Raw genomic sequence first — 13,674 nt, 5'->3', positions numbered from 1 at the left:
AAAAGATATCAAAATAAAGGTTCTTGATTGCTTGCTGTTGGCTTGAGCACCTACATACCTGGACAGCAATTATATCACTAAGCAAATCAATTCTGCTGTTTAACTGGTACATGCAATTTGTTATACATCATTTTGATTGAAATGCACTTGCTACAATAAAGCATTCAATTTCTGCATGCAGAAACTGACAACCACTGCAAGAAATTGGTTGAAATTATTCCAGTGAAGTGTAAATGTTCAAATTTATCATACTTGTCATTCCCAAACACTTACGGTCAAACCAAAATATCAATATTCTAACTTATAAGTAGCAGTTTTTCTTAAGTTCTAATTTTCTTATTCATTTCATGTAGAAATGAGGAAGAAGAGAATTCTACTGATTAGAGAACTGTTTATGATCCTGAACAGAAAGACATGGAATTACAATTTTTGGCTATCTGAATTCATCAACAAGCCTCATCAGGGTTCATGAAAACAAGTCAACAATTACTGGGAACACTGTTCCTTGTTCCATTTTCAACTAACATTTTATTGTATTTGGAAATATGTTATGAAGGACAAATACAAAATAAGAGTTGAGCATGCGAGTTTTTAAATGCAAATGAGCTTAAAACCAGTATTTCAGAATGCAGTTTGTGGACAGATATTAAACATGAGCATTAAAAGTCTTGTAAATGCTGTAAACATTTTTGTTGTTGTTGCGAGCACACAGAACCTCTTACTTAGACTGTGTTTATAATTCCTAGAAAAACCACATCTTAAAATATTTATATCCAGGTTGTAACTGTTGAGACCATTTGAATTTTTTAGTGAATAAATTATTTTAAGAATTCTTTTAAATGTAGGGTATCATATTAGCTATAATAAAGTGTCAGTGGTCTATAAATAGATCTGTTTGAGGAAACAGAAATGCATAGTATGGTATGGTAAAAGATTCTTTAATTTGTTTATTCACCTGGTAACTATGGTGGGAAAAAAAGTACTCAATAGTGCATGAACAGTATCCAGTGCTTACAAATAGAAAAGAAAATCTGATTATAGGAAAACAAAGTGTAACTTCAGATATAGTTTTAAAGTGTACCGTACTTGAAATAGATAAGAATAATTTTTGAGATAATTAACAACCTTTGCTAGATACTTTTATTCATATTATTGTGCGTTATCTGATTTTCTAAAAAAGTGCTACACAGTTAAACTAGCACAAAACTTACCGTGTTTATGGATAAAAGCTAGCCCTTGTAATATCTGATACATCATATTTCTGATAACTGACTCAGGGAACAACTTGTTTCTGTGAAGGAACAGATTAACAACATTATGTAATTAAAAAGAATAACGTATTTTCAGAACATACATGTTTCTTATTTTGCATTACACATTGTGAACAGATGAAAATGGACCCATCAAGTCTTGTGCACAGTGACAGACATATACAACTAGCCCTTATCTCAAAACTCACTTGCTGCCAGGCCTTAATTTCACTTACTTCAAGTGCTGCAGAGGAACTTCTCTGCAGAGAGGCTCATGATCCTACCTCTCTGTAGAAGCTCGTTGGCCAGTGGTGTGCTTGACCAGATGAACATGGAATGCACAATAATGAAGCAGAGACTGCACAGCGCAGAAATGTGGTAGGTGTGTCACCTAGTGGTGGTAGCCTTAAAGGAACCCCGATTGAGAGCAATGCTTCCCAGTTGTGGGTAACATGGTACTAATATTGCTATTGGCTATCTCAGGATGTGAACCTAAGAGCTCTCTACGTAGAGAAATAAAAAGTCATGACAATGTCTGAAGGAAACAGACGTTAAAGGCAAAAGAATTCAACGAAGAAAAATGTTACTGAAAATGCTGGTCCTATTCCAAAGTCCACTTTTCAAGCCTTGCTAGGTACTGTTTGTCCAAGATTGCAACACCACATAGTCTGTAAATAGGTCTTATGAGTGTGCGTGCAGGTACATGCAGATGACCATCCCCACCTTAAGCCAAATCCATGAGCAAAAGCAGAAAGAAGTGTTTATCCAATCCTTCATGTATTAAAGTGAAGACTAATGAAGAAAAAAAAGAAAAAAAAAAGAAAAAAAAAGTACTTGGAATTTCTGTCATGGCTCTACACCCAAAGATATGCAAACTACCCTGTAAACAACCTAACAAACTGTTATTTCCAAGAGCATTACAGAATTCTACCCTTAGAATTTTGCAGGTGCAGCAACTCCTGTTCACATCAGCCAGGCTGCAACAAGAGCCAAACCCAGAAATTCCAATGTGCTCTTCAAGGCAGCATAACAATAATTGAATAAAACATGATGGCATGGTATTTGTTTTATGAAAAAGACATACCTGTCCTTCATTAGCTGATAAAGATTTTCCTTCATGTATTCAAATACAAAGTAAAGGTGGTCATTTTCTCGTATGACTTCTTTCAATTTTATTACATTGGCATGATTTAGCTTCTTCAGAGACTGTAATAGAGTAAAATATGGCTTCAGGTAACTCAACAGTGACTTTGATTCCTTAGCAGAACTAGACTTTTAATGTGCAAGTTTCTAGAACAGAATTTACAAAACATGTCCATCTGACAGGCCATATTTATCCTGTAATCTCTATTTCAAAGAACAACCAAATAGCATTTAAAATTAATCTCAAAACAAAACAGTAACAATACTAATAGTAGTTTAAACCTTCTATTTCTAAGGATTTCATCATAGCTGGAGTGATTAACACAAATCCTAATTCCCTACAGTGAAAGACAGTTCTGAAGCTCTAACAGCTCTTGCTCACAGAACTGAATAAGAAAACCCAACAATTTTTTTGTTATGAAACTTTAAGGAACAAAGATTCTCTTACAGGTGTTCTTTTTGGAGATACTGATTATGTGCATCTCCAGTAAATTAAACATAAACTATGCATGCCTAACTCCTTTGTTAGGGAGTTTTATACATACAGAAAACCAGATGCCTGAAACATGGGATGAGTTGGAATTTAAGCCCTGAATTTCAAGTGTTATTCTATCATTCAGCTAGCGAAAACTCACAGTGCTTTCTACAAATACCCCAAATATATGATATAAGGACTGGATATATAACCTGAAAACCTGCTAGTAAAATGAAATATGCTGGGTGGCAAAACTCAAAAACACACGCAGAATCCATTTCTTTATCTTTTCTCAAAGACAAGAGGTTGGCTATGAGACATGGCCACTGCTTGAGAACAGTGGGATATTTCACAAAGTGGCAGGAGCTCTAGGAGTTTTTGTGGTTTGTGGAATCTGTCACCCCCATTTAAAGAGTTCACAAAGTTTGGCCTTATGCTTGGACATTTTAGATGCCCTTGTCCTTCATGCATAAGCAACCAGACATGTATTTTTAAGTGTGCTATGTTCACCATTTTACCTTGACTTCTCTCAAATTCATACATTCATCCCATGAATAGAACTTTCTTTTCATTCTGAAATACAAGTCAAAGATAAAGTATTTTAAGTGAACCGCACAGATTAGCTGTATTTTGAACTTAATTTAAAACAGTCTAGAAAACACATCAGCAACATAATTAAAACCAAACCAAACTCTGAGAGTTGCTAGAAATACGTTTGATGATTGCAAACACTGTTTTAGAGTAGAGCCAGGGAAAACATAATAGTCCAAAGTATCAGGGACACCAAATCCCTTTGTATCACTTGAATTGGGCTCTTAATAATGAGAGCAACAGTGAGACTGCACATAAGAGATAGATATTTAAAACCAGAAAAAAATCACTTCTTTGTGCTTAAGATGCAGACTCTCATAAACAGGAGAATTACATTTTTGAAATCTGCAAAGTATCTTGACTGCTTAACATTATAATTAAGCATCTGACTCAGTCATTTTTACAAACCTGTTCCAAGGTATTAAATACCAAATAAAAATGGTTACAAGTATCAAGCAGTACTCATACACACAGCAGTCTAATATATAACAGTGTAATACATTTATTTGTAAGTCTTGTATAGGTGCAAACATAGATATTCCGTGTTGCTGAGATCTTGGGATGGGGTTGCTGTGTTGCTGTAAAGTTCTAGTGGCTAAAGTGAAGAGATTTAAACCCATGATTTTCATTTAAAATAAACATATCTAAAAATAAATATAGATAAACATTTATATGAATATGTTCAAAATATAATATATATTTAATATATTGTATATTAATATTATATGATATATAATATATATTTTAAAAAATGAACAATCAAAACTGACACCCCTCAAATTCCAAACTTAAAAATCACACAAAGGAATTCCAAATCCTGAAGTCATGAGAATGAAAAACACTTCTCAAAGTGTTACTCCTTCTGCCTAAAAATAACGAAAATAACAAATTTCAGGGTTATTTTTAGCTTAGATTAAATCCATAAATGGAGAAGAAAAAAATCTCAGCAACATACAATTTCTGGTATTTCAACTTGCAGCTCTGTAGGAATATAAGGGGAACTTCCCCATTCCTGTAGTACAATTATTGTTGTTTTGTAAAAATCTCCTTAAACAAGTATGACAATGCATAACACAACTTCATTGTATCCAAGGAGACAGCCTTTGTTTACCTGACCAGATTGTCACCTGGCATTTATCATTGTAACAGTATCTCAAATGTAATGTAATGCACCTAAAAAGATCTCTGGGGGTGGGAAGGCCTTTCAGATCCACTCATTAGGATGGTTATTCTTACAAGTCACGTAAATAAAGAAAACCCCTAATTAATCAACTGCACATCAGTTTTGCTTTTCATCTGGTGTTAGCAACCAATACCACTTTTAGAAGGAAGTATGTCTGAACTGAACAAAAGGAGCATGCAATTTTATAAGCCAAGATAAGTCGGTAACATACAAACTAATGAGTCTCTCTCTTGATCTGTTAGCTGAAGGCTGACCCACAGTCACCTCATTAAATGTCTTAACTAAAAAAAAAAAATTCTGTTATGTTAGTTTCCTTAAAAAGGACATTTATTTCTATTCTACACAGATGGAGACAACAATAAATTTAAAAGTGAAAATATTTAAGCTTTGGCAAATACCTTTACTGAATTGAGATGTCACATACCTTTTGATAGCCACAAGTTCTCCTGACTCATTGCTCTTGCCCATCAACACACTGCCATAGGTGCCATCACCTAGCTGTTTCATGACTGTGTAACGGTTCATTTTTCTTAAGACCTAGATAACCAAAACCTTATAAATTCTAAATGTCTTCCGTCTTATCAAAGGATTCTATGATCTTTGATTTTTTTAGAGAAATTTTTTTCAGACTGTTTTAGGTTGGTGAAAATCTTCTCATAATGGTACAGGATATTCACTAGTCTCCTCCAAATTACCGTTACTTTGAGATCCAGACATGAAATTCAAGAGACAGGAGAACATGGTCATTCTTATATAGATCCTAAAACAAACAAACAAAAAGGGGTAGTAAGTAATTTTACAATATTTTAGGAGAGTCTACTATTTGTCAACAATAACAACCCCCATTTCTTTAAATAACTCTTCAATGTAAGTAGTTCCTTTAAAATCTTCAAACCACAGAAGGTCCTATGTACAAATCCCAATTTTAACCTTAGCACCAGCTGACCACTAGATGTAATCCTAAAAACTGTTATTATGGTACTCAAGCAAACTCACAACAGTTACCCACTTATTTATGCGGGCCTAGGAAAAAATAGCAACCAATCACTGTACCATTTATTCACTGTAACCCTAACGGCTTACGCACAAACAAACCATGGCCTGCTAAACAAATCCCAGCCTTATTGCTACCTTTTGTCTCTGTTGTCTCAGAATGCAAAATAAAGCTCAAATCAATCTGCATCCACTGTTAGCCTACTTCTATAGAAGATGCAGGATTCAGAATGCAACTCTGTTGTCCTTATCCTTACACCAGAATTAGCTACAGGCTAGTAATGCTGTCCAAACAGATTAAGGAATTCAAATTCAGCTGGTAACAAGCCTCAGGCTTGAGATTTACAGGCATGGCAAAATTCAACAATAAAATTGGCCTCTTACAAGAGTGAATGCAGCATTCTCAGGCAGACTAGCCTGCTGTGTAAAGGGAACATCTGCCTTGACAATAAACTGATGTTTCCAAGCTCTTATTACTTGAAATGCTGCTTCCTTGGATAAGTTGTAACATATACCTTGATACTCCCTGTTGCTTTTATTACCAGGGAAGAATCTTACATCAGCTGTCAAGATGCCAGTAACAGGTGACCTAGTAGACACCTCAATTTATAATCTCTGCACCAACCACCAGTTTGGCAGTGAAAAACATAAGGTATTTTTTATCCATTCACCCTCCCAAAACTATCACTATAGTAAAGTTAGATCACTGGTTAACAGCACGTTCTATAACAAAGCTAGAAAACAGATTTAATGCGTAACAATCACAGACAAGTCAAATTATGACTGAGTTCTAAACTGCACTTTCATACAACAAAGTTAAATGTAACAGGATTTGGGTGCCTGTGTTTCACTGTTTCAACAAATATCATTGTACATTGTTTAAGACACGGTTTGTAGAGGGGATTCAGCAACATCAGCCAAAGAGAGCCCGAGCCTGCCTAGAGTCACACATACTAAAGATTTGGAGAACATACATGCATTTCATGCCCAACCTTTTGCTCTCTAATGAACCAAAATACCAAGATGAAAACTTCTGTATTGCAATAAATACATCCGGATCTAGACACAAACCTCAAGTTTTGACTTTTGAGTCATCTAATTTGGTGCCTAAATCCTATCAGCTTTCCTAGTTATTTTTGGAGTATAAATTAATCACATGCTTTTACAATTATTCCTTTTGTCCAATTCTATTATTTCAGCATGTGCATCTGAAACAACAACACATACAGCTTTTCTTCCCTCCAGTAGTCCTATGTAATGTGACACATCACGCACACGATTATGCATTTTGTCTGTGTCGTGGTTTAAACCCAGCCAGACAGCTCGTTCACTCACTCCCCCCCTTCTTGCCCTCCCCCTACTCCCAGAGGGATGGAGAGGAGAATCAAAAAGAATGCAACTCCCATGGGTTGAGATAAGAACAGTTTAGTAACTAAGGTATAACACAAATCACTACTGGTACCACCAATAATAATGATGATAAAGGAAATAACAAGGGAAGAGAATACACCACCTCATCACCAGGCGACCGATAACTCACCCCCCCAGCCCGAGCAAGCACCGACTGATACCTCCTCAAACTCCACAGTACTCTAGACCTTCCGGGTAACTCTCAGTTACCTTCCTGGGCATGACGTGCTGTGGTATGGAATAGCTCTTTGGTCAGTTTGGGTCAGGTGTCCTGTCTCTGCTTCCTCCCGGCTTCCCCTCCTCCCTGGCAGAGCATGAGGCTCACAAAATCCTTGGCCAAACCAAAACATCATTGTTATCAGCTCTGTTCCCAGGCCGAAAGTCAAAACACAGCACTGCACCAGCTACCAAGAAGGAGAAAAATGACTGCTACTGCTGAACCCAGGAAAGTCTGTTCTGTAATACATTTTATTACCTTATTCCTTTTCTGCTGTACATTGTAATTTTTAGGCTATGAAAGAATTTGGTCAAGTACAGTACAGAAATGTCAGCACGTTCTTTCGATAGTCAAATGGAAGTTTCAAATTCACTCTATGGAAAGGCACAAAACCAGGTGTGAAAACTACATACCCCAACAACAACATCTATGTACCGCCATACACACCACATACACTCACCACCACACAGATCCATGCTAGGCCACTCCACTGATGATTCTTATGAAAGAATTGTCTAGGTCACTTACAGTTAACAACAAACAAGGGAATTCTTATAATGAGACGTTATAAACTGAAAACTGACCAAATGCAGTGAAAAAAAGGACTGCAGGTATCACATGTGGCTCTTTTTGAGAATTTATCCTTCATACAGAAATATCTACAAGCATTTATAGAGTTCTGTGGACAAGTAAATGATCAATTTTATGGCAATGTTATGGCATGCAGTATACCAAAATAAATGCTGTACGGTGACAGAGGTTTGCTGACCAAGAAGCACACCATTGGACCCTGCAAGACTCTACTGCTCACCAATATTAGAATAATGATGTTAACAAGTACTTGCTTTTATCACCCTCCTGCAACATCAAGGTCAGGGCTTATTCCACTCTTACTGGAATTACAGTGCATGAGGAGTTAGAATGCAAATGCTCTAGGGATTCACGTTTCGCTACAACAGACTTCTGCACATTTCATACTTCGTACCACATGTACTCAGCTCAGATGTGTAATTTTTTTCTCTGTGCTCTCTATTTTTTTTTTCAAATTTGCAGGTCAGTTTTCTCTTTTGGACCAGCCTGGGGAAAAGGAATGGCTCAATCTACCTTTTCTGGTTAACACAAGTCCCTGAAGTGGCCTTTCCCAACCTAAAGCTTATATGATGATATTTCTTCAGTGATATGAAGCTCTAAAATGTAAAACTGTCATAATAGCCAGCTAACAAACTGAAAAGAGAAATCCTACTGTAAACAACAGCTTGTTTGATACTCTTAATGACATACTGCCCATAATCTCTTCACACAGGATTAGTGAAGAATTAAAGTAGGGGACAAGTAAAGGACAAAATACAATAGCTTGAAATAATCTAGTGATTTGTGTAAATTTAGAGAATCTGAACAACTACTAAATAATTTAAGCAATTTTTTACTTTTACTGTACTACTGCTGTTTTATTCTAAGCACTAGCAGCAACTTCAAATTATTTTAGTGTCTGAATTACATTTCAGAATGTAATGGATAACAGCAAATCATCTGCATTTCTGCTACACAAGTATCAGGCATTACCGAAAGTTTTACATTTGCATGGTAAACAGGCTACCCTCAAACTGAAATACAGACTGGGATACATGACTCAATAAAGACCTCCCACACAGATAAGCAAAGCGCTTTCAACCCAATTTCACCAACCTGTTTACAGTAAGTGCTGAAATCACCAAAACCATTCACAGAGCATGGTACTACTCTCAAGGGTCAAATCTGGCAGCATCGCACAGCACAGCATGTACTGTACAGATTTTAAAAATTAAACCAAACAACCAACAACACACCAACAAACTGCTGCCACAAGAACCTTCTTTGTAGTGACGATGCATCACTAAAGCTGATGCTAATCAGGCCCCATGACAGGCGGATCAAGTTCTTGAGATTAACTCTAAATCCATTACTCTAATCAAAAGACGAGTGGTTATTCAAAAGCATGACCGCTCAGCTGCAAGCAAGAATTAATAACACTGTCAAAAAGTTGTACTTTCAAATATACTGCATTAAATATTAAAAAAAACCCACCAACCAACCAACAACAACAAAAAACCCAATAAAAAACCCCAACAAACCCCCCCCCCCCAAAAAATATATTTTTGAAAATCTAATACGTTGTTTCACTTATTTGCGAAACAGTTGCATCTATTTTCGTATTCCCCATTCAGGATGAGACATATTGAAAAGGGGGAACTCCAGTTTGCTGGATACATTTTCCCTTGGTTTGTTCCGAAGCAGCTCAAATTTCAAACCAAAATGATACACACCAACTCTTTCAGGATGTTTCAGTGACCTGCCAGGATGGTGCCACTCTGTGCCAGGAAGGTTTCCTCTCCCCCCACCCCGTGGAACCTCCTTCTGCACCGCAATGTGCGGCACAGGGAGTTTCAGGAATAGTCATGGTTTCAGTGAGACCTGCTGCTGGACTACCCAGCATCCAGCCTTGGAAAAGGAACAGGGACTACTCTCGTGTTTCAGTGTCCCTGCACCACTATAAATTCCATAAATGCCCGTTCCCATACCAATTTTAGTTTCACCTGATGACATTCAGTTGTCTCAAAATCGTGCAGGTAACTAACTTTATACCAACTCATGGCAGAAAGGGGAGCACAACCCTTGCTTATTCAGGCCACGAAACTCAAGACTGCCTGCCCTGGAAGTTCCGCCCTGGTTCTCATGAATAAAGATTCACCTCCTTTCAATAAATCTGCACATTTCTGGCTGCCAAGGCCTGGACCAGCCTTCCCAAAACCAAAGCAGGCAGGACCCCATCTTCACACGCTGCACACCCAAACCTCCCGCTCCCAAGGCCAGCCCTAGAGAGCGGAGTAGCTCCTGCAGCACGCGAGGCCAGAGCTCTGGTGACCCAGCCCATCCATCCCTGAGAGCAGGAGAAGCTACTCTGTTCAGGGACGGACGACGGGCCGCGGGCTGCTCCCGCTCCTGCCTACACCGGCAGCTCCTTCACTCCGGTGCATCCCCCATCCCAAGCGGCGCGGCCCCGAGGGACACCCGCTCACGACGCCCACCAAGGACGAACCCAGCTCCCCCTCCCCGCCTACCCCCGAACTCACAGTGGCGCTGCGGGCGGGGCCGCCAACCACCTCCACCCGACACCAAGTCGCTCCGCCGCGTCGCCGGGACGACAGCGCAGGGCTGCCGGGGAGAGAGGGGCCTGCCGGTGGCCCCGCCCCTCCCGCCGCTGTCACGTGGTCCATGGGGGGGGCGAGCGGGCCCTGCTGGGAGGGTGGTGGGGTAGCGTGGTTTGGGTAGAATGAGTAGGTGCAGGGGCGTGCGGGCGGGCGGGCACGGAATGGTGCTGCCCAGGAGGGTGTTAGGAGCCGGGCAGCGAAGGGGACGGGAGGCGGTGACCGGCCAAAAGCCGGTACGAAAGCGAGTGGTGTGAAGCAGGAGCAAGAGCCAGCTCGCACGCTGCCTGGAGGTGGCACCGTGGTACACCAGATCATCGTGAGGGTGTCTTTATTGCCGTTATTGTTAATGGTCATTAGAATCACAGACTGGTTTGGGTTGGAAGGGACCTTAAGGATCATCCAGTTCCAACCCCCTGCCATGGGCAGGGGCAACTTCCAGTAGACCACGTTGCTCAAAGCCCTGTCCAACCTGGCCTTGATATATTAAATGCAGCCACTAGCTAAGCCACCACATACTTCGGACTTGCACAGGAACTCCTATCTGTAATGCTGACAGTTGCAGTGAAGCCTGAGGTTGTTTTTCCTCTAGCAGCTTTTTAAAGTTATTATCATTGTAAGGAATATTCTAAGCAATTTTTTTATTGTAAGCAATTTATTAAAATGCACATTGCTAATATGGATGTGGGGGTGGGAAATGCATTAGAAATTCTGTTATAAAAATAAACGTTAATCCCTTGTAACCTGCACGCCTCCAGTGCCTTCAAAGGCATGATTAATAAAAGTGGCATATTCAGTGTCAAATTCAGTGAAGTCTCATTTTAGGTTTTAATTCTCAACATTAGTTTGACCTTCCCACGTCTTGATGTTTTTGAGAGCGAGGAGCAAGAAAAGGGGGGAGATCTTTTCAACACGGTAACAACTACTTGGCACCACAGAGGAAAGAGCAGAAAGTTGTTTTAGAAATTCAGATTCATATCTGTGTCACCAAGCTGAGGGTCAAGCTTGCAAAGCGAAAACGGGAAGCTGCCTTAATTATACCTTTTTTCCTCCCTCCCTCCCTGTTCCACATTAACTGGTGTGGTAACTTTGTGACTTTGTGATGCCTTAAGCACCGATGACAGATTAATTGGTTCTACCTCAAGTCAAGTAGGTGGAACGTGGGGCTATGGGAATCGGTTTCCTGGAATCCAAAAGATTTGACCATAGTTTGCTGAAATGAAAGTACAGGAAAACAATACTCTATTTTCTGAAACAGAATATGCCCATTTCCTTAAATGAAATAAAACATGAGAGATGCCCCCCAGGTAAAATGAAGTTCAAAGGTAAGGCTTGGATGTGAAAAGGCAGAAGGTATCATCAGAGATTCAAGAGGAGTTGGTCATACATAGCAAAGCAGTGGACCATGGATTCATCAGTGTGGGTGTGTTTGAACACTATTACATGTATGCATTACGTGCGTAGAAGTACCTCTCCACCATCGGTGGAAAATGTGCAGCAGTTGTCCTGTCATGTCCTTTCCCTGCTCTTGTGTTCTTTCCCTCTCTAAAGCTTATTCTTGTCCCACAGCTGCCCTTCTTTCCCAGTGATGGGCACTCCCCTTGGCCTCTGGTGCTGTCACCCCATTTCACAGAATCGTAGAATGGTTTCGGTTGGAAGGGACCTTAAAGCTCACCCAGTTCCAATCTCCTGCCATAGGCAGGGACACCTCCCACTAGACTAGGTTGCTCAAAGCCCTGTCCAACCTGGCCTTGAGCACTGCCAGTGGTGGGGCATCGGCAATTTCTGTGGGCAACCTGTTCCTGTGCCTCACCACTCTCTTAGTGAAACACTTCTTCCTAATATCTAACTTAAATCTCCCCTCTTCCAGTTGAAAGCCATTCCCCCTTGTCCTGTCACTAATTGTCCTTGTAAAAAGCCCCTCTCCAGACTTCTTGCAGTCTCCCTTTAAGTAGTGGAAGGCTTCTATAAGAGCCTTCTCAGAGCCTTCTCTTCTCCAGGCCAAACCACCCTGACTCTCAGCCTGTCTTATTAGGAGAGGTGCTCCAGCCCTCAGATCATCTTCATGACCTTCCTCTGCACTTGCTTCAATAGGCCCACATTATTCTTACACTGGGGGTCCCAGAGCTGAAACCAGTACTCCAAGCGGGGTCTCACAAGAGTGGAGTAGAGGGGAGAAACACCTCCATCAACCTGCTGGTCACACTTCTTTTGATGCGGTCCAACATACAGTTGGCTTTCTGGACTGTGAACTTACACTCATGTTGAGCTTCTCATCAGCCAACACCCCCAGGTCCTTTTTGCACAAGGCTGCTCTGAATCCATTCTCTGCCCAGCCTGTGTTTGTTTGGGATTGCCCCGACTCATGTGCTTGCGCTTGGCATTGTTGAACTTCAGGAAGCTGGGTCCATCTTTCAAGCCTGTCAAAGTTCTTCTGGATGGCATCCCATCCCTCCAGCATGTCAACTGCACCACACAGCTTGCTATTGTTGGCAAACTTGCTGAAGGCGCACTCAATCCCATTGTTCTCGTCACCAACAAAGATATTAAATAATACTGTCCCCAACACCCTGAAGAACACCACTCGTCACTGGCCTCCACCTAGACATCGAGCTGTTGACTGCCACTCTTTGAATGTGACTATCCAGCCAATTCCTTATACACCAAGTGGTCCATCTGTCAGATCTATGTCTTGCCAGTTTAGAGACAAGGATGTCATGTGGGACAGCATCAAGTGCTTAGTACAAGTCTAAGCAGATGATGTCAGTCACTCTTCCCTTATTCACCAATGCTATAACCCTGTCATAAAAAGCTATCAAATTGTTCAGGCATGATTTGCCCTTAGTGAAGCCATATTTGCTGTCATCAGTCACTTTATTTTCTGTGTGCCTTAACACAATTTCCAAGAGAATCTGCTCCATGATCTAGCTGGGCACTGACAAGAGGTTAACAAGCGTGTAGTTCAATGGGTTTTCCTTTTTTCCTTTTAAAAAATGGGGGTTATGTTTCCCCTTTTCCAGTCAGTGGGAAGTTCACCAGACTGTCTCAGCTTCTCAAATATGATGGATAGTGGCTTAGCCACTTCATCCACTAGTTCCCTCAGGATCTGTGGGTGCATCTCATCAGGTCTCATGGATTTGTGCACCTGTGTCTGTCAATTGCTGGTACTTTCTGAAATTCTCCCCAACATTTCACATGCATTAAGACAGAAAGGTTGCAGACAGAAA

General features: G+C 40.4%; 1 protein-coding gene across 4 annotated transcripts in view; it reads right to left on the bottom strand.

Moving 5' to 3' along the window:
- MAK (male germ cell associated kinase) overlaps nucleotides 1–10,490 on the bottom strand; it is a 29,131-nt gene extending 18,641 nt beyond the window's left edge. For 3 of the 4 annotated variants that reach the window (XM_061346511.1, XM_061346513.1, XM_061346514.1), the window contains exons 1-6: nucleotides 10,373–10,488; nucleotides 9,089–9,206; nucleotides 5,067–5,402; nucleotides 3,387–3,441; nucleotides 2,335–2,456; nucleotides 1,212–1,291 (exon numbers count right to left, since the gene is read on the bottom strand). In XM_061346511.1, the coding sequence (XP_061202495.1) occupies nucleotides 1,212–1,291; nucleotides 2,335–2,456; nucleotides 3,387–3,441; nucleotides 5,067–5,167 (358 nt within the window). In that variant the 5' untranslated portion in view covers nucleotides 5,168–5,402; nucleotides 9,089–9,206; nucleotides 10,373–10,488. Of the gene's footprint in view, nucleotides 1–1,211; nucleotides 1,292–2,334; nucleotides 2,457–3,386; nucleotides 3,442–5,066; nucleotides 5,403–9,088; nucleotides 9,207–10,372 lie in introns of all 4 variants that reach the window. The other variant, XM_061346512.1, reaches the window with a different exon arrangement.
- Between the last annotated feature and the right edge of the window lie 3,184 nt (nucleotides 10,491–13,674).

Source organism: Neopsephotus bourkii, unplaced genomic scaffold (assembly GCF_033783945.1).
Source record: "Neopsephotus bourkii isolate Nb327-2 ecotype Australia unplaced genomic scaffold, CSIRO-AGI_Nbou_v1 NB_272, whole genome shotgun sequence".
NCBI lineage: Eukaryota > Metazoa > Chordata > Aves > Psittaciformes > Psittacidae > Neopsephotus > Neopsephotus bourkii.
Note: the sequence above shows the minus strand (reverse complement) of the source record. Positions and strands in the feature narration are given on the sequence as shown.